The 21,220-nt window shown below is 58.9% G+C and overlaps 3 protein-coding genes across 3 annotated transcripts in view; 2 read left to right on the top strand and 1 right to left on the bottom strand.

The window, feature by feature from the left end:
• The window catches only part of CCDC102A (coiled-coil domain containing 102A), a 7,040-nt gene extending 569 nt beyond the window's left edge, over nt 1–6,471 (top strand). The window contains exons 2-9 of the mRNA XM_074152277.1: nt 1,263–1,818; nt 3,187–3,389; nt 3,504–3,612; nt 3,842–3,958; nt 4,044–4,253; nt 4,521–4,691; nt 4,803–4,906; nt 5,947–6,471. Coding sequence (XP_074008378.1) covers nt 1,303–1,818; nt 3,187–3,389; nt 3,504–3,612; nt 3,842–3,958; nt 4,044–4,253; nt 4,521–4,691; nt 4,803–4,906; nt 5,947–6,073 — 1,557 coding nt within the window. The 5' untranslated portion in view covers nt 1,263–1,302 and the 3' untranslated portion in view covers nt 6,074–6,471. The remainder of the gene's footprint in view (nt 1–1,262; nt 1,819–3,186; nt 3,390–3,503; nt 3,613–3,841; nt 3,959–4,043; nt 4,254–4,520; nt 4,692–4,802; nt 4,907–5,946) is intronic.
• Nucleotides 6,472–7,471: 1,000 nt separating this feature from the next.
• DOK4 (docking protein 4) lies at nt 7,472–12,424 on the top strand. Its single transcript, XM_074152004.1, has 9 exons — nt 7,472–7,523; nt 8,042–8,252; nt 9,054–9,161; nt 9,525–9,639; nt 9,746–9,865; nt 9,973–10,162; nt 10,446–10,584; nt 10,674–10,797; nt 10,891–12,424. Exons 2-9 carry the CDS (start codon nt 8,187–8,189, stop codon nt 11,004–11,006), a joined length of 978 nt encoding a protein of 325 aa, XP_074008105.1. The 5' UTR covers nt 7,472–7,523; nt 8,042–8,186; the 3' UTR covers nt 11,007–12,424.
• Nucleotides 12,425–13,596: 1,172 nt separating this feature from the next.
• Nucleotides 13,597–21,194, bottom strand: POLR2C (RNA polymerase II subunit C). Its single transcript, XM_074152099.1, has 9 exons — nt 21,079–21,194; nt 20,802–20,851; nt 20,505–20,573; nt 20,283–20,335; nt 20,028–20,156; nt 18,955–19,006; nt 18,297–18,465; nt 14,845–14,919; nt 13,597–14,176 (listed from the first exon to the last, which is right to left on the bottom strand). Exons 1-9 carry the CDS (start codon nt 21,162–21,164, stop codon nt 14,032–14,034), a joined length of 828 nt encoding a protein of 275 aa, XP_074008200.1. The 5' UTR covers nt 21,165–21,194; the 3' UTR covers nt 13,597–14,031.
• Between the last annotated feature and the right edge of the window lie 26 nt (nt 21,195–21,220).

Consider the following 21,220-nt stretch of genomic DNA (forward strand, 5'->3'; position numbering starts at 1 on the left):
CCTCGCCGGGAGCCCCGGGACGGCGGGCGGGGGGCGCCCGTGATCCGCGCGTCCTCCCCGTGGGTGCTCCGGGATGCCCGTGATCCGCGCGTGCTCTCCCCGGGTGCCGCCTGGGTGCCGGTGCTCCGCGGGTGCTCCCGTGGGCATTGCCCGGCAGCTGGGCGTCTGTCGGCGCTGGATCCTGCCGGGACCCGGGTCTCCTCCCCGGGGCAGCAGCCAGTGAGGGCAGCAGGAGAGCGTAGGCCAGGGCTCGCCTCTGAGTTTTACCAAAACTTCAGCATTTCAGCAAATACCAGCAGGGAAATTAATTTTTTGCCCTGTGCAAAGCACGTGATTGCCATCAGCTGCTGCTCCCGGGGCCCTGGCACCGGCTCTCACAGCCTGGCTGGATTTGGCGGCGGCTCCGGGCTGCACTGTCCCAGGAACCTGCTGGGAGGCTGCGGGCTGGCCGCGGCCAGGCTCTGTACTTATCCTATTAGGACGCACAGCAGCCTCCCATTAAGGTTTCCTGGGGTGGTTTACCCGCCTGGCCCAGCCGGGATGTGGGGTCCGTGTTGGGACGTAGGTGGCCAGCATCAGCCCTTTGTTGCGGCGTCACTGGAGAGCGTGTCCAGCTGCCATGGCACGCATCTTGTTGTCCTGTCCGGTCTTCCTGTTGTCCGGTCTTCCGGAGCGGTTCCTGCCTTGCTGGCACCGGATCTGGGCTTTAACCCTTGCTGGAGCCCTAGGGGTGCAGCTGGGTCCCCCCGGCACAGCACCATGGATGGTCTTGGAGGCTTGCTGATGATGTCATCCGGATGACCTCATGCAGATGACATCATCCAGATGACATGTAGACGTTGTTGGCTCCAGTACGCTGGCAGAAGTGCCCTGGGCCAGGCTGGTGCCAGGTGCCGTGCCAAACTGGGACCAAGTGCTGGTGTCTGGGCAGTGTGCTGGGGACCTCACTGGAGTCTTCCCTGGGGACCCTGCTGGGGCCACCAGCAGGTACCTCACCAGGGTCCTTGGTGGGGCCCCTGCCAGGTTCCTGCCTGGGGACCTCACTGGGGTCTTCACTGGGGAGCTGGCTGGGCAATCACTTGGCTCCTTGCTGGGGTCTTCATTAGGGACCTGGCTGGGGATATCACCAGGGTCCTCGCCAGGGACCTGACCAGGGTCTACGCTGGGACCTCATCACTCAGTGTGCTGCCCCCAAAACCAGGGGCTGTGCCCCCACTTCCCTCCAGCCCCCGGACCTCCCTGACTGCTCCTCTCTCCTGCAGGTCCCCAATGGTGACAGCCATGCCCTAGGGGAGACCCACCATGAGCCAAAGCGGGGCCTCGCGGCTGGCCGGCTCCCCGCCGCTGCCAGGGGGCTCACTGCTGGCCCTGCTGGCCCCCGAGTCCTCCCCGTCTCCCCCCAGCGGGACGCCCTCGCCTGGCCCCCCCCCGGCGTTGCTGGAGGGGGACTGGGAAGGGCGGGAGGAGCTGCGGCTGCGGGAACTGGAGGAGGCGCGAGCGCGGGCAGCCCAGATGGAGAAGACGATGCGATGGTGGTCGGACTGCACGGCCAACTGGCGGGAGAAATGGAGCAAGGTACGGGCCGAGCGCAACAGGGCCCGCGAGGAGGTGCGGCAGCTCCGGCATCGCCTGGAGGCCCTCACCAAGGAGCTGGCCGGCCTGCGCCGTGACCGTGACCGGCCCGAGGAGCGCCCGCCGCCCGCGCGCCCGCCCACCCGCCTCCACAGCCCCCCTGACACCAACGGGGCTGAGGGAGAGGCTGACCCTGAGCGGGAGCCAGTGCGGGACGTGGGGGCCGAGGCGCCCCAAAAAGCCAAGGTGAGGGTGAGTGGGGGATGGCTGGGGCAGGCATGGCTGGCGGGGGGCTGCGGGGGGGTCCTCACACCCAGCAGCTGCCTGAGGGGTCACCACAGATGTGGGCGGCTGGGGGGGGGACAGACTCCTCTTGGATCTACATGGTGGGGTCAGATCCTTCTTGGATTAGCGTGGCAGCGGTCAGGCCCCTCAGACCCTCTTTGAGGAACATGGTGCGTTTGGACCCCTCTCAGAGCAGCATGGGGGGCTCAGACCCCTCTCAGAGCAGTGTGATGGGGTCAGACCCCTCTTGGGGCAGAATGAAGGGGGGTCAGACCCCTCTTGGAGCAACATGGGGGGTGTCAGACCCTTCTTGGAGCTATGTTTTGGGCTTGGACCCCTCTCGGAGCAGTGTGATGGGGTCAGACCCATCTTGGAGCAGTACAGGGGCGTCAGAACAGAATGCAGGGGAGTCAGACCCCTCTTTGAACAACATGGTGGGTTTAGACCCCTTTGAGAGCAGCTAGGGAGGGGAGTCAGACCCCTCTCAGAGCAGTGTGATGGGGTCCCACTTGGAGCAGCCTTGGGGGTCAGACCCCTCTCAGAGCAGCATGTTGGGGTCCAGGACCTGCAGAGCCCCGTGCAGCAAGGTCACCTTGGCACTGGCTCTGGTCTCTTTCTTGGGCCTTTCCCTTTGGAGGCATTAGACAAAAGTCAATGTGCCAGTACAGGGGACAGTGGCTTCAGCAGTGCCAGTGGCATCTCCCAGTGACAGCTCAAATGCCAGGGTGTCTATATGGGCTTCTGGCAGAGGTCAGCGCTGAAGGGAGGGGGGGGAGGAGGAAGGAGGGGACATCAGAGCCACCCCAGGGCTGCTGCCAGCTCCTCCAGCTGTCCCCTTTCTGCTGCCATCAGCTCTGTCATGACATAGAAGTCACCGCTCAGGGTGCCACACTCTGCCAGTTCAGTCCACCTGACGGCATGGCTACCCAGTGGCAAATATGAGCCTAGGCTGAGCACCTCCCACTTGGTCCCTGGGGATGTCCCATCCCCAGAAAACCCCTTGCAGCTCATTTACTGTGTGCTCATGGGGCCTGGTAGAAGATGTCCCACCGGGTGATTGTGGCGAGGCGGGTGTAATAAATCCGTATTATCTCATCCCAAGTTTCCAGCGGGACAGGGAGCTGGCAGCAGAGCCCAGTGCTGTATGGGACCTCCCCTGGAAAATCGGGTCCCTCTCCATCAGCCTCGGGGGGTGCCTGGGGACTGGAGGGAGGGATGCTCTTGGTTACGGGGTGAAGGCTGGTGCTGTAGGAGGTGGGAAACCAGGGCTACCCTCTCACCCATGGGTGATTCCCTGTCCCCTGCGCCGGGCCACCCATGTTGCTGCAGGAGCTGGAGCTGATGGAAAACATCTTGACAAGCAAGCAGGACGAGAGCTGGGAGCAGCGGGGCCCCCGGGCCTCCTTCACCCGCCAGGAGCGGAGCCGCCTGCTCTGGGAGGACGTCAGTGTCATGGAGGAGGATGCCACCAAAGTCACCGCCCTGAAGCTGAGGCTGGATGAGTCCCAAAAAGTGCTGCTCAAGGAGCGAGAGTGAGTGCTCAGGGTGATATCCTTGCGGGTTGCCAGTCCTGCCCAGCCCGGTCCCGCCTGGATGGGACATCCCATGGGGTCTTACCAGCCATCACCACCGTTGCCTCTCCCCAGGGACAAGCTTGCACTCAGCAAAAGCATCGAGAAGCTGGAGGGCGAGCTCAGCCAGTGGAAGATCAAGTATGAGGAGCTCAACAAGAACAAGCAGGAGGTGATGAAGCAGGTGAGCAAGGTGCCTGGGGACCAGGGGTGGTCTGGGGGGTGGTCCATCCCTGGCGGGTTGACATGGTGACCCACAGACACCCTCCCCACTCCAGGTTGCTCATTAAAGGAACTTAATTAGTGATATTAAGCCAGTTGTTCTGGGCACAGAGGTTGGATGCGGGCAGGGCTCCGGTGGCGCAGGGTGGGTGCTTGCTGCCCACCTTGGGTGCTGTGTCCTCCCCCTGCAGCTCAATATCCTGAAGGAGATCCACCAGGATGAGCTGGGGCGCATCTCTGAGGACCTGGAGGATGAGCTGGGTGCTCGCTCCAGCATGGACAAGAAGCTGGCCGAGCTGCGTGCAGAGGTGAGGCTGAACCCCAATGCGGGGGATGAAGGGAGTGGTGAGGGGGATCCCCACTGCCCCTGGCCACCCCATGTCCCTATCCCAGATGGAGCGGCTGCAGGCGGAAAATGCAGCTGAGTGGGGCCGGCGAGAGCGGCTGGAGACAGAGAAGCTCAACCTGGAGCGGGAGAACAAGAAGCTGCGGGCGCAGATCGAGGATCTGGAGGAGGTGCTGGCTCGCAAGCGGCGCCAAACGGCCAGTGCCCTGGACACCGACCTCAAAACCATCCAGGCTGAGCTCTTTGAGAAGAACAAGGTGCCGTGGGGGTGGTTCTGTCCCCTGCCAGCCCTCCCTGGGTGACCCTGTCACTTCAGCGGTGGCTCAGCATCCCCCAGGACCTCCTCAAGCCCAAACTCTGCCACCACCCTTCATCTAGAGGATGATGGTGACCCTGTCCTTGTTCCATAAGCTCCTCCATCGTGGGGTGGGGTGGTAGGAAAGGTCCCTGTGGAGGGTGAAGGGAACACCCGGCAGTGGGGGTGGCTCTCACCCACTTAGCTCCCCACCCTCTACCCACCGCAGGAGCTGGCTGACCTGAAGCACATCCATGCCAAGCTGAAGAAGCAGTATCAGGAGAAGATGGCCGAGCTGGCCCATGCCAACCGCCGCGTGGAGCAGCATGAGGGCGAGGTGAAGAAGCTGCGCCTGAGGGTGGAGGAGCTGAAGAAGGAGCTGGCCCAAGCTGAGGACGAGGTGGGGAAGCTTGTGCTGGTGGAGGGGGTTGGGGTGGGCAGCTCTGCTCCCTCTGCAGCCGCTGACAGCTCTGTCCCATCCCATTCCATCCTGTCCCATCCCATCCCACAGCTGGATGAGGCCCACAACCAGACACGGAAGCTGCAGCGGTCGCTGGACGAGCAGACAGAGCAGAGTGAGAGCTTCCAGGTGCAGCTGGAGCATCTGCAGTCCCGGTGAGTGAGGGACCAGGGGGACTCCGGGGGGGACCAGCAAGGACCCAAAGGTGGCATGACATTCTCCTTGCCACCATCCCTCAACCAGTTCCCTGGTTGAACCCTGGGCTAAGCGTGGCCAAAGTGTCTTTAACATCCTTGGAATGTGTGCAACCGTCCTTGAAGCAGCCTTAACCCTGCTGTGAGCTGGATAGCATTCACCTCCCAGTTAAACCAGCAGAAGGCTGCCCACAGAACAGTACAGCCCAGTTCCACACAGCTTGGGGTTTCGCCCACTGGTACTCAGGGCCAGGGCAGGCTCAGAGTGTCCCACACCTGTTTGGGGAGGCAGGAGGTGGGTTTTATTGTCCTTAAAAACTTTCCCTGGCCTCACTTCGCCTCTCCAGCAGTAAAGAGCTAAAATGGCCATGAGAAATCGATGCCGCGTCTCCGGGAGTCACTGGGGGGGTGTTTTTTATAATCTTCTTTTATTTTATTGGGACATCTTCACTAAATCATGGAGGAATAATGGAGGCTTCATCTTCCCCCCCCTTCATCCTCCCTGTGCGCTCACCCTTAAATAATTCATGCTTTCCAGTAAAACACAGCAAACTGGTCAGATCCAACTGGGTCCTGGGCCTTTTGATTTCAAATTTGCTTCATAAATTTTCATTGAGTAATTTTAACATGAGGGCGAGTGAGGAGCTGAAACTACCCCAGGCTCCTGGGAATGGGGACTCTTCGGGATTTTCTGGGGAAGCCCCATTTTAGGGGGACGACTTCTCCCTGCTCTGCACTCTGGGCTGGGTCCGAGATGCCCGGTGTGGCGGTACCCAGCCCCAGAGGGTTCTAAGCCAGTGCCCCACACAAGTGGGCATCACTCGGGGACCCCTGGCCCTACAGGAGGGGCTGATCCTGTACCCCGAACTTAGTGGGAGTCGCAGAAACAGGTCTCACCGGGGTGCAGCCATGCTGTAGGGGTGCAGGGGGATGGGCTCGTCTTCAGCATCCCCCTGGGGCTGCCCCCCACGACCCCCACCCCAGCAGCTCTCCCTTGGCAGGCTGCGGCGGCAGCAGAGCACCCCGCTTTTCGGCAAGATGCGCAGCACCCGCTTTGGCCCTGACGACACTGGGGATGGCACCAGTGACCCCGACGAGGACGAGGACCTGCAGATCCAGGTGCCCTAGAGCCCAGGACAAGGTGCCACCACCTTGGAGACATCCCATGGCAGTCTTCTGCTCACAAGTGCCTGTCACCACAGTGCCTGGCCATACAGTGACCCATGTATTGATGGGGAAACTGAGTCCCAGAGCAGCAGGAAGGAATTTCCCCGGGGATGCTCCAAGTCTGCTGCCTCTCAGACAGTATCTGATGCCCCTCGACCACCGGCATCTCCTGGGACACATGGGCACAAAAGCCAGCGTCACCTGAAGAGCCCAGGAGGAAGAAGTGCAGGACAGAGGGGCACTGAGCCCTGCTGCCAGCCACACTCTCCTGCCCACATTTTTTATATATTTTATATATATGTATGTATTTGTATATGATTTTTTTATTATAAATACAGACCCCAGAGGGGCGCAGGGTCTGGTGGTGGCTTGGGATGCTGTTCTGTCCCCATGCAGGAGGGAGGATGGAAGGGATTGGGGGGACAGCATCCAGGGGACAGGGCATTTCTCCACAAGCCACATGCAGGGCTGGATGAGTGGCTGCTGGCGTCACTCCGCTGCCATCACTGTCCTCACGCCTGTGAAGCGAGAAGCGGGAGCTGCAGCGGCGGCTGGTGACACATGTAGCCATAGAGGTGGCTGTGTCTGCAGGGCTGGGGCGGGGCGGCAGAGGTGCCCACCCATGGGTGCAGGGTCTCACCCTGAGGAAGTGTACGGGTGCTCACCAGTGGGTTCAAGGGTCTTCACCTGTGGGTTCAAGGGTGCTCACCCATTGGTGCGGGGATGTTCACCTATGTGTGCAGGGTGCTCATCCATGGGTGCTGACCCCCCAGCCCAGGCCCCTGCAGCCCAGCCCCCACAGAGCAGGGCCTTGCAGGGCTTGGAGTTGCTCAGACACAACCTTATTAAAAATTAATATTTCAGTGAGCTAATCCCCTCGCTCTGCCTTTTAATTGATTGGCTAAAAGCACGGCTCTTTGCTGCTTGTGGTGGGTTTTTAATGCCCTTTTATTTCCAGCGATTATTCATTTTTTTACGGCCCAACAAGTGAAGCTGTGGGGGTGGAGCTGCCTGCCTGTGGCTTCAGTGGGGACCCTGAAAAGCAGAGTTGTGGGGGACAGAGAAGGGGGGACAGGGACGAGGAGTTGTCTGCCTGAGCCAAGGGACAGCCTGGGACGGCAGCTCGGTGAGAGGCTGCTGCAACTCCTCAGTGGCCGTGGGGCGTTCACTCTGAAGCCTAATGATGTGCAGGCAGGAAGCCTCTGCCAGGGCGGCTGGTTGTGGCTCAGATCGGGCTGGGCCGGGCGAGGCCGGGCCGGGAGGGACGGAGGAGGCAGGCCGGGGTGGCGGTGGGGTCTTGGACCGGGGGCGGGGCCTGGAGGGGCGGGGCCGGGGCGTGGCCGGGGCGGGCGGGGCCACGCGGCTCCAGGGCTCGCAGCGAAGCGGAGCCGGACGCTGGAGCGGCAGCCGGGTAAGGCTGGGGAGGGGGACACGGCGGGGGACTGGCTGCTGGGGGGGCGACACAGGTTGGGGCTTGGCCAAGATTGGGGGTGACAAGTGTCAGGGGGGCCCAGCCGGGGCGTGACAAGCCATCCTGGTGGCACCTGGACAGGAGCCGGGGGTTCGCGAGGCTGGCAGCCTTCGGCACCCGGGGCTGAAACATCCGACAGCAGAGCTGGCCTGCCTGGGCAGGAGGACGTTAACACTGAAGCCTATTGATGGCCAGTGGCCAGGGTCATGTTGCTGCCCAGACGAGCAGGCTGGGAGGAAGGGGGGAGCAGGGCAAGAGGTGATGGAGACCTGTGGGTGAGGTCCGGTGTGGGTGTCCCCTGGGACACACGTTGGGGATGGGGGACCATTCGAACATGCCGGCCTGGCAGGGGTTAATGCTGGACTGTTCCACTCGGAGGGTTCAGGCATCGAAGGGAGGAGGGAGAGGAGGAGGAGGAGGAAGATGTCACCTGTCGATCTGTCATTTGTCTTTTCCAGCCAGGATGGGGGACACCGCTAGCACCAAGCTGGGCCAGCAGTGAGGCAAAGGGGGGGTAGAAAGGAAGAGGATGGAGAGGGGGGGGCGAAGGTGAAGGTGGGCCCCCCCCTCCCAAAATATCCCCCACCCCATCGGGCCATCGCCATGGCGACGAATTTTAACGACATCATCAAGCAAGGCTACGTGAGAATGAAGAGCAAGAAGCTGGGCGTGAGTGGGGGTCTCCAGGAATTGGGGGGGGAGGGGTGTCTCCCCTGGATTTGGGGCTGCCGTTGCCTTGAGAGGCGACGTGGCTGGGTCCCTCGGCTGGGTCCCCTCTTGCAGCAACCTGCGCCCCTTGGTTTTGGGTTGAATAAGCGGCATTTTGGGTGCTGCAGCGATGCGGGGGACGGGGGGAAGCAGACCACTTGGTGGTCATCCGGCAGCCCCAGGGGCTGGATCCTGCACCGGGTGGCACCCCCTCACTAGACCCCCCCGTGCCTCAGTTTCCCTCCACACCCAGTTTTGGCACGGGGGATGCCCCATGCCAGGAGAGGGAGGGCCGCTGGGTGCAAATTAGGGGGATGCTGGAGTGCAGCACCCATGGGTGGGGGGGTCAGGGCGTTTTGGTCGCCCGCCTTCATCGGCTCGGAGCCGGCAGCAACGAGCATGCTGGGTAATTTCACGCTAATTAGGGAGAACAAAGAGGGAGCGGGCTTGAGGGGGGGACCGGACGTGCCTGGGGACGAGGGGCCCGCCACCCCCCCGAGGCAGGGGCTGTGGGAGAGGGGACGGGGAGGTGCTGGGATGGGGGTCCCCTTGGGAGCCTTGTCCACGTTTGTTAATTGAGCTCTGTAATTAGTGTTGTCGGGGTGGAGGGAGGATTGCAGCCCTGGGGCTGTCCTCGTCCCCAGCATCCCGTTCTGTCCCCAGCACTGGGGGGTTGGCAGGGCCAGGCAGGGGTCCTGGGGAAAGGGATGGGGACGTGGGGATGGGGTGGGGACGGGGACCCCCACCTGCTCCGTCTGGCAGATATACCGGCGGTGCTGGCTGGTCTTCCGGAAATCCTCCAGCAAAGGGCCCCAGCGCCTGGAGAAGTACCCGGATGAGAAGGCGGCGTGTCTGCGTGGGTGCCCCAAGGTGAGGGGGTGCGGCAGGGGGGTGCTGGGGTGCTGCCCACTGGCAGGGCCCCATGCTGGAGTGGGTCCCACCTCACCTAAACTTACTGAGCTGCAGCCAGGGGGCTGTTGCCCCGTGCACATCGGTGAGCGCAGCTGGGGCTGGGGGCAGCAGGGGGACAGGGGCTGGGGGCAGCAGTGGCCGGGTAGTGGTGCAACAGCGGCCACCGGGGTCTGGGTGAGTCATGGTCAGGCTCTGGGTGCAGCAGCCAGGATCTGGGTGCCACAAGGGCCAGGTCTGGGTGCTGCAGCTGGGTTGTGGGTGCAGTGGGGCTGGGTTTGGGTGCAGCCCTCGGTGACACCCCCCCCCCCACCTCCTCCACAGGTGACTGAGATAAGCAACGTCAAGTGCATCACCCGGCTGCCCAAGGAGACCAAGAGACAGGCCGTGGCCATCGTTTTCACCGATGACTCCGCCCGGACCTTCACCTGCGATTCAGGTAGGGGGCAGCGCCCAGGGGAGCAGGGCTTGGGGGGGGAGGGGGTGTCGGGTGGAGCACCCCAGTTTGGCCGGGGTCACCCAGGGGCTGCTGTGGTGCCTTGCAGAGCTGGAGGCGGAGGAGTGGTACAAGACGCTGTCGGTGGAGTGCCTGGGCGCGCGCCTGAACGACATCAGCCTGGGGGAGCCCGACCTGCTGGCGCCCGGCGTGCAGTGCGAGCAGACGGGTGAGTGGGCAGCGGCAGGGAGCTCGCTTGGGACCTGGCCTCGCTACGCCCCCTGAAATATTTCATTTATTGTTTTCGTTTTTTTTTTTTTTTTCTCCCCTCTCCAGACCGGTTCAACGTGTTCCTCCTCCCCTGCCCCAACCTGGACGTTTACGGGGAGTGCAAGCTGCAGATCACCCATGAAAACATCTACCTCTGGGACACGCACAACCCCCGGGTGAAGCTGGTCTCCTGGCCCCTCTGCTCCCTGCGCCGCTACGGGCGTGATGCCACCCGCTTCACCTTCGAGGCCGGACGGTGAGATGTCACTCTCGCTGGGACAGGGATCACTGTTGAGTGCACCACGAGGTGGCACTGCTGCCATCACCCCAGGGCAGGCATGATGCCACGGTGATAGCCACGGCCTGTGCTCTGCAGACAGGGAGGTTTGGGGCTGGTGCTGGCTGCTCAGCACCATAGAGGGGACATGGGGACAGCACTTAAAGCATGGGAAGCTGGGCCAGCTGCCGCCTGGGGGGGATATTTTTTACCATCCCTCAGCTTGGGGACCCCAGTGACGCTCTGTGCCCCATCCCCACAGGATGTGTGACGCAGGAGAAGGTCTCTACACCTTCCAGACGCAGGAGGGCGAGCAGATCTACCAGCGCGTGCACAGCGCCACACTGGCCATCGCCGAGCAGCACAAGAGGGTCCTGCTGGAGATGGAGAAGAACGTCAGGGTCAGCTCCAGCCTACCTCAGTGACATGGCTGGGGGGGGTGGCTTGGGGGTGCCCTGTGTCACCCTCACCCCCTTCTTGTCCTCCACAGCTGCTGAACAAGGGCACTGAGCACTTCTCCTACCCCTGCACCCCCACCACCATGCTGCCCCGCAGCGCCTACTGGCACCACATCACCGGCTCCCAGAACATGGCTGAGTCCTCCAGCTACGCTGGTGAGTGTCCCCATCCCTCACCGAGGAGCCACCGCTCTTCCGGCCCCTGGGACGTCCCCCACGGCACAAGCCCACCCTCTGCTTCATCCCCAGGGGAGGCATATGCAGGCGCCCAGGCCAGCTCGGACACCGACCTCCTCAACAGGTTCATCTTGCTGAAGCCAAAGTCCTCCAAAAGCGACAAGCCTGAAAGCACATCATCCCCGTGAGCCAGCAGGGGGGACCACAGCGGGGGTCCCCTTTTTCTTCCCCGAGGGGTGGCAAGGACGTGGGCAGCCACCCCTCCAAGTCCCCAGGGAGACTGAGCTGGAGCATCATCTGGGTGAAGACCTTGGGGGAGCAGGCGCTGGCTCGTGCCCTGGCCTGATGTTACAGGAGGTGATGGCTGGCTCTGCCTCGACTGACTTGAAATACATAGTGAATATCCGTATCGTAAGAGATTTTCCCTTCTCACATGAACACAAACTCGGTGGCTGCTGAAGAGCTCTCAGGCAGAGATGCTCAGAGGTTTTTGACTCTTGGGGATCCAGCTGGGAGGTGGAGAAGAGAGGGGGGAGGGGGTCAAGAAATTTGGTGTGTTTTCTGCGAGGGGGGAGGCTGGAGCATTGCCCTGCCGCGGGGCAGGAGCAGCGCTGGAGGATGCAGCTGTGCCAGGCTGAAGGTGTGGGGTCCCAGCATCATGACCCCCGCCGCCATGAAGAGCTCCTGGGTGCTCCTGGAGACACCCTGCACCCCTGAGCTGATTTTTGCACTTCTCAAAGCTACTGAAACACTTGCTGTAGAATTGAGACGACTCAGGAGAAACTGGTTTTCCTTCCGGGGGGTGGGCTGGGATGAGCGGCTGGGCAGAGCTAAGCCCCCTGGCTTCACTCTCCCACCCGCAGCCGCTCTCCTGGCCACACCCCCCAGTTTAGCTGCCGCTGAGTAACCCAGGGACTGGTTTTGGCCAGTAGCATCTGTCCCTCGAGGGGCAGCTTTGTGGATATAGAGTCCCTGGGCAGAGAAGCCCATGCCAAGAGGGGAAGAGCCGTGTTTCTCCGTGCATCCCCATTGTCTTTGCTCCCCCCTCACCCACCAGTGTGGCCAGGTGAAAGTCCTCGCCTGGGGGTGGGGAGCTGGGCTTCATGTGCTGAACTCTAAAGCAATTGATTTTTTTCTAGTTCTCTTATTTATTGACCTCCTTTAGAAGGGCTATCTTTTTATTGCCGTGCAAACCTTGGTGTTTCTTTGGAGTCTTCTTTCGGTCTGGGTTGGGTGGTCAGTAGTTTTATTTCCACCCTTAAAGCTCCGGGTCTGTGCTTTGGGGATGGGGAGTGTCGTGATGTGGGAACCTATGGTCTGTAACTTCTGTGTCTTGGATTTGTGTAGCTTGTGGCTGAGGCTGGGGGGCTGCTGAGGGGGGCGGCAGGATGGAGAAGGGCTGCTCCCTGCAGCACGGCTGAGCACATGGCGGCTCATCAGCATCCAGCACCAGCCGGTAGCGCATCCTCCCCTGGATGAGAGGTGTAACCTGCTCTCTTTTCCTGGCTACACACCTCATCTGGAAAAGATTTAACATTTATTACCAAAAATGTTTGGGTTTTTTTTTTTAAGGAGTTGCTCAGTGAATAAACAACCCTTATCCACCCTTCCTGTTTGTCTGTTCCATCCAAACGCGCTTGGGAAGTACGAGTGGGAGTAGCACCTGCCAGGGAGAAAAATGCTGACGGAGGGAGATTTCCCAAGGCTCCCGGCAGCACTTGGCTCAAAGCTTTGTTCTGCCTCCAGCCACGGACAGGACATTTCAAGTGAAGCCCTAAAGCCGCCGGGGAGGGGAGAAGGGTGGAGCAAGTTGCCACCCTCCATCAAACAAGCCCAAGCGAAATGGGACGCCAGCACCCCACTGACACCCCACGGCTCTGGGGACAGGCCAAGAGCACCAGTGGCTCCAGATCCCTGGGTGAGGGAGCTTGAAGCCGCTTCATCTCCCAACTCTTCCAGAATTGCGCTAGTTCAGTTCTCCGCACCACGATGGCCTGGCAGAGTGCTTGCCTCAAGGCATGACAGCCATGCCAGCACTCCCTCCAGGGACCAGGACAGTTGTTGAGGAGCTGTGCCATGGCAAGAACACCGAAGCAGCAGCAGCTCTTTGCTGGAGGGAGGAGAAGGCTGCTCTCTCCAGCTCAGCATGAGCACCCATCCCCACTCCCCGAGATGTCCCACATCCACCCTGGGACAAGCGCAGTGGCCCACACGTGCCTTCCCCTCCCTCCCAACCACCACAGTAAGGAAGAAGCAGATCTCTCCAGGAAAGTGTCACCGAGAAGCTCATCCCAAGTCCTGCTGGGCACCAATGGAGGCAAGGAGAAGGGGGGACCCAAGCCCTTCAGCCGCTGCCACAGTGGTCATGGTTTGGGACCAGTGCCAAGCTCCAACCCGGCATACAACCCACCTCAGGGCTGCGGGCACACTGGAACCTGTCATCCAGGGGTTATTAACCACAGACTCCCAGCCCTCCCAGCTCCTAACATAAAGATGATGTAGCGCATGGGTAGAGTCTGCTCCAAAGATGTCTTTAAATCTTTAAGTCGTCTTCTCCAAAGAAGCCCCATCTGGGCTGCCCTGCAGCACCTCACTCACCAGCCCAGCCTCAAACAGCTGCTCCAAATGCAGCGCTGGGTCGGTAAGTGACAAGCTGCCTGCTGGGGGGAGCTCTGGTCTCCTCAGGAGATAATGTCAAGAGAAGCAATCAGCAGTAGAGAGCAATGCTCCCTCCAAAGCAGATCTCATTAAGGTAATGTCTATTGGAGAGAAGTAAATGATGTGACATCTCCTCCTGCAGCCCCAGACGAGCTTTCAGGGATGGAAGAACATGGGGGGTAAGGCTTTATTCAGCACAGTAAGGAAGGGACATACAAATAAGGTAGGGTTGTGTAACCAAGGTACATGCTTCTTGATCCCAAACGCCATGTGGCCAGAATTCAAAACTCCGGCCTAAAATTCTGGGATCACTTAGAGACGAAGCGTGTCCCAGCGAAGACACTCATCAATCCCCTACTTACTTTACCCTACACATCTTGATGGCTTTCCCTGGGAAGTGGGGCCAGAGAAGAGGTGTCACTGACCAGCAGAGCTGGGCCAGGGAAGGCAGAGGGAATTGAGGAGGCAAAAGCCTCGGCACAGACCGCGCTGCCAGGGAGAGGGAGGAACCCTCTGCATCACTCATACTGGAGCACTCTCTTGCAAGGGGTCACCTCAGTTTATAGTGAGGACGTCGCTCTGAATCTCGTGGCTCAGCTGGGTCTGGAGGTCACTCAGTTTCTTCTTCAGGCCAGACAGCGCAGAGAGAACGATGGTCTCCGGGCGCAGAGAGCCGCAGGACTCCACGTTGTAATAAAACCTGAGGTTGCAAGTCAGGAGCGTAAGTCACCACCTGCCCTGCAAGGAGGTGCAAAACCAAAGAGCACCCACAGAGCGGTTCCAGCCCATCCTGATCCACTGCAGGGAGCTCTGCAGGTAACCCCAGCCATCAGCATCATTCACCTCCCAACCAGGAACAGCCAGTGCTGCCCCTCTACCACCATCCCACGAACAGTTGGGATTCCACAGGCTGCGAGAGCGCTTCTGAGACGTTTTTCAGTTCAGTGCTGCGACCTGTGAGCCAGCACAGAATCCCACGCCACGAGTTAGACTGGCTGTAAGCATTTCTACAATGCAAACAACCCGGAGAGGAGGCACCAGCAATCAGAGCATGAGAGACCCACACGGGTGAATAAATATCCTAAGCCATTTTCCCCCGTAGTCCTCACACTTCATTGAGTGCTACACTACTCTGCTTGATAACACCAAGTCAGGAGAGGCATCTACTGTCTCCCAGAGGGGAAAACCTGCCAGGCCTGGGCATATCACCAGGTAACTCCAACTTCTGCCCTGCTTTTTGGGGAACACCAGCTCTCTAGGCTGGCAAACTTCAGTGCAGAGTGGATACTCTTGTATTAATGAAAGCCAAAGAGACGCACCCATCTGGTCCCCCATTTTCCAGCTGCAGCAGCGCATTCAGCTTCCTACCTCTCTGGCTTCCCGTTGGGGTCGTAGGGAGCCTGAGCATCCTCCTCGTCAATCTCTGAGTACTCGCTCTTGGGCCTGGAATCAGAGAGCAGGGAAGGTTAGCACGGAGCCCACGCTCCAGCCTGGCCCCATGGAGCCCAGGCAACTCTGCGGCGCTGCTTGGCCCCAGAGAGTGAGTACTGGGGCTCACATCCAGGAGGCAAAGGAGCAGTCATTGAATATTGTCACAGAAAAAAAGCTCAATCCCACGTTGCCCCTTCTAGCTCCTCATTAACAGTCATCCACAGTCAGCCAGCAGCACCGGAGGAAGAGGATCAGCCCGAACTCAGCAGCCCAGCGCAGGGTACTGTGGTTCCATCCACCTACACTGGCACAATTCGGCCAATTTCTACTTTTCATTGGGCCAGGAAAACACTGGAGTGCTCCAGCACTCAGTCTGTGCAGCACAGTTGAGATGGGAAGGCCCAGATGGCTTGCACCCAGCAGGAAAAAATCTCCTGCACTTCAGACACCAGCAGCAATAGTGAGCTCTGTCCTGATGTCCTGCACCTCCACTCCTCTACTGTGCATCAGCAAGGCCAACACATCCTTCTACCCATTCCATTCCTTGGCTTATGGAGCATTTTACTGGAAACACTGTTTGGAAGCACTTAATCCATGTAAGAAAATCCGAAGCCTTGAGCTGTCTGAGAAGCCAGCACAGAAAATCCCATGCCCACCAAGGTCTCCTGCTGGCCATGTCAAGAGAGGCTGATCTTAGCACCCTCTCATCAGCTGCCTTAAATAAAACCGCGCTTCTCAAACACATCCTCTGTCTGTAACAAACCAGTGAGAGAGACAAGGTGTTAACGGAGCTGGGCCTTCATGTTACTTGCAAAACTACCCATGGCCAAAACCAGGGCAGCTGCTTTGAGAGACCAGCTGCGTGCCAGTGCTGTGCCAACGGCCTCAAAAAGCAACTAGCATGTGAAACCAAACCGAAAATAATAGCTAGCCTTGGACAGCAGAGGCCTTTGTCTCTGCATTGTCTTCACAGGGAATCAGATGAACTTGGAAAGACACACGTATCATTAGGAAACAGGCAGCTCCAATGGCAATCTTTCTTTGGGATTTTTCCAACTTTTACGTGTGTTTTGTCGAGAACTTCTCAAAAACTGTTTCCAGGTACCCAGCTTGTTGTACAACACTCCAGGTTCCTGAAGACACAGCCAACTCTGACACTGAACAAAAGAATCCCCATTAGCAGCTGCCTTGGGCCACCCAGCCAGGGAAGTACCTCATTGCTGAGGTACAAGGTACATGTGCTCAGCCATGCAGCTCAGGCTGTTCTCTGTGACGCCAACATCCCCAAAAGCCCAAACTCTCTGAAATTCACACTGTGACATTCCCTAACCCAAAAGAAGGCAAACCCAATGCTACCTCATCCTGCCCGGCATCTGTCTTTCCAACTCCAAGCAGTCTCCCAGGTCTGCCACTTCACCAGGGCCAAAGATTTACTATCTAGCATTACAGAAATTAAACCAGAGGATTTTTACAGCAACAAAATGAAGCCTAAAATTATTTCAAATCCCAGTTTGAAATTCCACATCACAGAGACATTCTTACTTCTCAAGGAGCCAATCTATCACCCAATCAACTCAACTTTGGGGCAATTTACCTGCCACAAATCATTTGGAAACTTCAGAACTATCCGGTTCGACCCCCAAAACTGCCAGTGACAAAGAACAGGCTGGCAAATCAACTCCTGTGACATGCTCCTGGCCACAAAACTGCTGAGCAGCATCCTCCTCGGCTCTGCACCACCTCACCACAACTGGCCTCTCACAGACTTTCCCCCTAATGGCCTGGTCTGTAGCTGCCAGTTCCCAAAGTCCAGCTTCAGCCACATGGACAGATCATCGACGCTAAGGAAAATGCCCATTTCCAGATTTCTCGCACTACCAGCTAGCCTGGTTCCTACTGCAGATCCCAGAGCACCACCCTGATGAAGTGCTGAAGGAGCCGAATGCCTGGCACTTCATGTTCTCACCCAGACTGACTGAACCGGACCCAGGAACGCGCCCTACAGAGCCCATCAAAGCCAAGTGGGGTTCGCTCTTTCCATCCGTAAAACAGGGCTGGGATGGCTGCGGGCAGATCCCAGCCCATTTCATACATGTTATGGATTCACCTACATCCCCACCCTCGGCGACAAAAGGCTTCTCAAGTCTCCCGTGTGCAAATCTACCCACACAGATCTCTGTGACAGCTCCTGAGCAGAAAGCCCCCGGCAGTCCGGCTGAGGTGTGAAATCTAGGCTAACTGCACCTCCAGGAAGCTCATTTACCAACAGCTAACTGAGCAAGGGACAGCGTAAGGCCATCATCTGCAATGGGTTCAAGCACCCCGGCTCAAAGAGGACAGTGTGGAGGTACAACAGCCCACTACCTGCCTGCTGCTGCTTGCTGCCATTTGCAGAAGCAAATTTGGCAGTGCAGGGTCTGGCAGCGACAGGAGGAAAACCTGCCGCTCAGCCTCCCCCCCAGCTGCAGCTCTGCTCGGGCTCCTGTTCCTCCTTGCTCAGCCCTGGCTTCTGTTGTCCCTGCACCAAATCCTGCTCCTGTATGGGGCTCTTCCCAACCTTGGGCACAGCTCTGGCTGCTGCCCTGCTGATACAGCAACATATCCACTGTCCCCTCTAGTCCCTGCTCCCAGCCTGCCTTGGCTAAAGCACCGGGTTCCTCGCTCTGCTGCTGGCTCCAGCGTGCTTGGTGACAGGGTGTCTGCTAGGTGGTCAGTGGGACGCAGAGCAAGGAGCAGCTCAGGCATCTACTCATGGAAAAGTGCTGCTAGGTAAAGTCCTCGCCGTGGCCAAAGAAGGGCAGCAGCTTTCCAAAAGCAAAATCATGTCGCTTTTAGATGAGACACAGCATGCTACTGGTGCAGAATGGTATGTCAGAGCAGAGGAAAGGGCCGGAGAGGAAAACCTCGCTGCCAAAGCTCCCGCTGCAGGAGTGAGGAGATGTATGGGTGAAATACGAGCCACACACTGGGCTCTCTCAAACCAACAGGCCTGCAAAATCAGCCTTGCAACCTAAACTTCTGCTCTCTGCGACCTCTTCCCCCTTGCGTGGATCTATTCCTTCCTCAGACCTTACCCTGACCTACCCACCACCTGTGCACAGAAGAAAAAACAGGAACAAGAAGTGGGAAAGAACGTGAAAGGAGCGAGGTAGAAGAGCCGTGGCAGTACGTGAGGAGAGGACTAGAGGCAGACACAAACCAGTCCACCTTCCACGCAGCTGCAACCAAGGGTCTGACCTTGGCACCCTAACACAGGAACACAGTCTGTGCAAGGGGAAGCAACAGACACGCTCACAATCACTTACTGACCCAAATTACCCCCAGGGCCGAAACATAGCTGGCTGCTGGAAAATCTTTTCCAGTTCCTCCAGACAGACACTGGGACTCACCACTCCTCTGGTTTGGGGTACACGGTGTGCCTCAGTGCATTGTCCGGGTCGTACTCAAAAGCTACGCCTGCTGTGGGGTTCCACTTAGCGTGCTCCTTGCCAAAGCCCTTCTTGGCGTAGGCTCGCAGCCTCAGCTCCTGGCCTTTCCGCAGCTTCACAATGAGGATGTCTGCAGGAAAGCACATGCCCATTTGAGAAGGCTGCAGAGGAGAAATGAGCATGCAGGATCACACAAGGGCAAAGGCAGGAATTTTTAGTGCCCAAGATGTCACCAGAAGCCAGGGCTCGCTTGGACGCAAAGGGGCTCATCTGTGTCCCCAGAGTAGCTAGGAAACATATGTGCAACTCTTTTTTACTTAGCACAATGCCCAGAGGGACAGCTCAGGCCCCCAGGCAACAGTGGGCAGCACAGCATTTTGCATCTTTGCTGTCTCTAAACTCTCACAAGGAGAGAGAGGCACTCTCGTACACAGGACGTTAGTTCTAGGGGTAATCTTTAAGTAGCATTAAGGCAAAATGCTAACCCCATTGATGCAGTGATGCTGGTGTCTCCCAACTGCCAGCTTTACAGCCACACAGCTAGTAAAGGAAGAATGAGTTCAAAGAGCTTGAAAGAATTTCCTCCTCCAGGTCTTATTCCCAGTGAAACGCTGCTTACCGTCCTGCTCCACATAGTCATTGGGGTCGTTGTCTCTGCTCCGAGATGTTACCTGCAGAAGAAGAACAAAAGCGAGCGAATTAACAGCAAGACCAACAGTTTTCCCCACATCAAACAGCAGTTGCCTACAAAAATTAGAGACTGCAGAGAGCAACTCTAGAGTGACTTACAGCAACAAATCCAGCCCATCTGATTGAACAGAAATTGGGACAATTCAGGCAGCTGAGGCTAGGTGTATGATATCCCACCCCACCAACCTGCTCGCCTCCCGAGCTGCCCTCCCCCACTGGACGGAGGGCGCTCCAGCCCAGTGCCGCGGCGTGGTTCTGCAACACAGCCGGGAGTCACCCCCATTACTGCTGGCAGGTGACACACAGCACTCGCAGCACCTCAGCCGAAGCAAGCAAGAGGCAGCGGGCCACAGTTAGGCTTTAAACAGGCAGACGCTGTCACCAGCCACCAGAAGCAGCCCCCAGGTTGTGGTGACATCCCGATGTCACCTTAATAGCATTTAAAAACATTCTCTGTTAAGTGCCTTTGCATCTGTTCTGCTTTGGTTCCGCCAACCCTCCCCAAGGCAACTGAGCAAGCGCCGTTTGGCAGCAGTGCCCTGGCCTGGGCTCCTCACAGAGCAGAAAAGAACCAGAAAACCAGAGGCCTCTGGGTTGCTGCCAGGCCTTCAAAGAGGCTGACCCGAGCCCCAGAAGCCAGCGAGAAGGCAGTTAACACCGCAGCACAACACAAGCACACACGCTCCAAGTGTTTGAGGGGAGAGGGAGGGGCTACACTGCAGCCTCCCAAGAGTTCGAGATGAGGGGTGCAGGATGAGGCTTTAACTTTGCTTTGACACGCCATCAGACAGCAAGTGAAAGACAACAAGGCGAAGAAGAGGAGGGCACTGGCACACACTGCTCTTTTCTGCAGAGATTCCTGCTTTGCTCTCCCACTACATTTAAAGTGGTGCTTTAGGCAACGCAAAATGTGCTCAAAGGCCTTGTTTTGTCCGCATCCCATGGGTTCTGAACAGGAATGTAGAGAGGGGGCCCACTGACAAGCAGAGGGATTGCACTGACCGGTATGACCCGGGGGTTGTTGGAGATGAGATCGCGGGATGTGACGTGACGAGTCTGGTCTTCATTGCACCGGACGTCAAGGGTGAACTCCACAGAGCACTCTGGACAGAACTCATCACACGTGCAGTCCTGGGACAGATACGGGTCAAGACCTTTACGCCAGACCTCTCCCAGCAAGAAATCAGTAGCACTTCCCGTCAGATCAGACACCCGCCACTATCAAAATCAGCACCCACGACATTTTGTTTGACTCACTCTGGAATACTGCATCTTATCCACAATGTCATCGCTGGTGAGCGGGATGAGACCTGTGGGAAGAAGGAAATGGGGGGGATGTCTGAGTGAGACCACGGGAGCGCTGACCCTCCTGCCAAGACAGGCGGAGGGGCAGTAGCCTCCTGACAAAGGTGCTTCAGCATCTCCACGGCCTCTGCATTCCTGTACACCTTCACCTTCCTCCCCACGCCCCGCACTCACCCAGCCTGTGTGCAATGAATTCATCATGGAGCACGGAGGAGTTGGCGTCAATCTGGACCCAGTCGATGGCTGCAAAGAGAGGAGAAAGTCACAAGCAGAGAAACATTTCTGTGGGGGAAAAGCCAAGCAGCTCCCGAATGCACCGAAAACGTTATGGAGACCACAGTGATGCTGAGACAGCACCTGGGAACACCCGGTAAAGGCTAAAGAGGGCTGAGGTGAGGTGATGGAGGGGAAACGGAGTGGCACCGATGAGGGTAGCAGGGACAGTGAGCACAGGCAAGCGAAAGGCAGTACCTATGATGGGCACTTCTGCGATGAACACTCTGCGGATGGAATTTGCCACCCTGAAGGGAGAGAAGCACCCGCGTTAAGGGGCGAGGCAGCTCCGCACCGCCCCGGCCTGACCGCAGAGACTCCGCCCGGGGCCCAGCCACGGCCGGTTCCTCGCAGGCCCCGACCAGGCCCGTCCCGGGGATGCCCGGCGGCAGCAGGCCGCGGCCCGTCCCGCCTCCCCCCGCCCGGCTGCAGGGCCTGCGTGGCCACCCCCGCGGCCCGCTCCGCCGCCGCTCACGCCAGGTCGGTGTTCTCGATGATGAACTTGACATTCTCGTCCGTCAGCTCGGTGATGCGCACGGTGGGCTGGTTGGCGTACGGCATGGCCGCCCCGCACCCGGCGCGCCCCGCCCCGCACCCGGCGCGCCCCCTGGCGGCCG

Source organism: Numenius arquata, chromosome 8 (assembly GCF_964106895.1).
Source record: "Numenius arquata chromosome 8, bNumArq3.hap1.1, whole genome shotgun sequence".
Lineage (NCBI taxonomy): Eukaryota > Metazoa > Chordata > Aves > Charadriiformes > Scolopacidae > Numenius > Numenius arquata.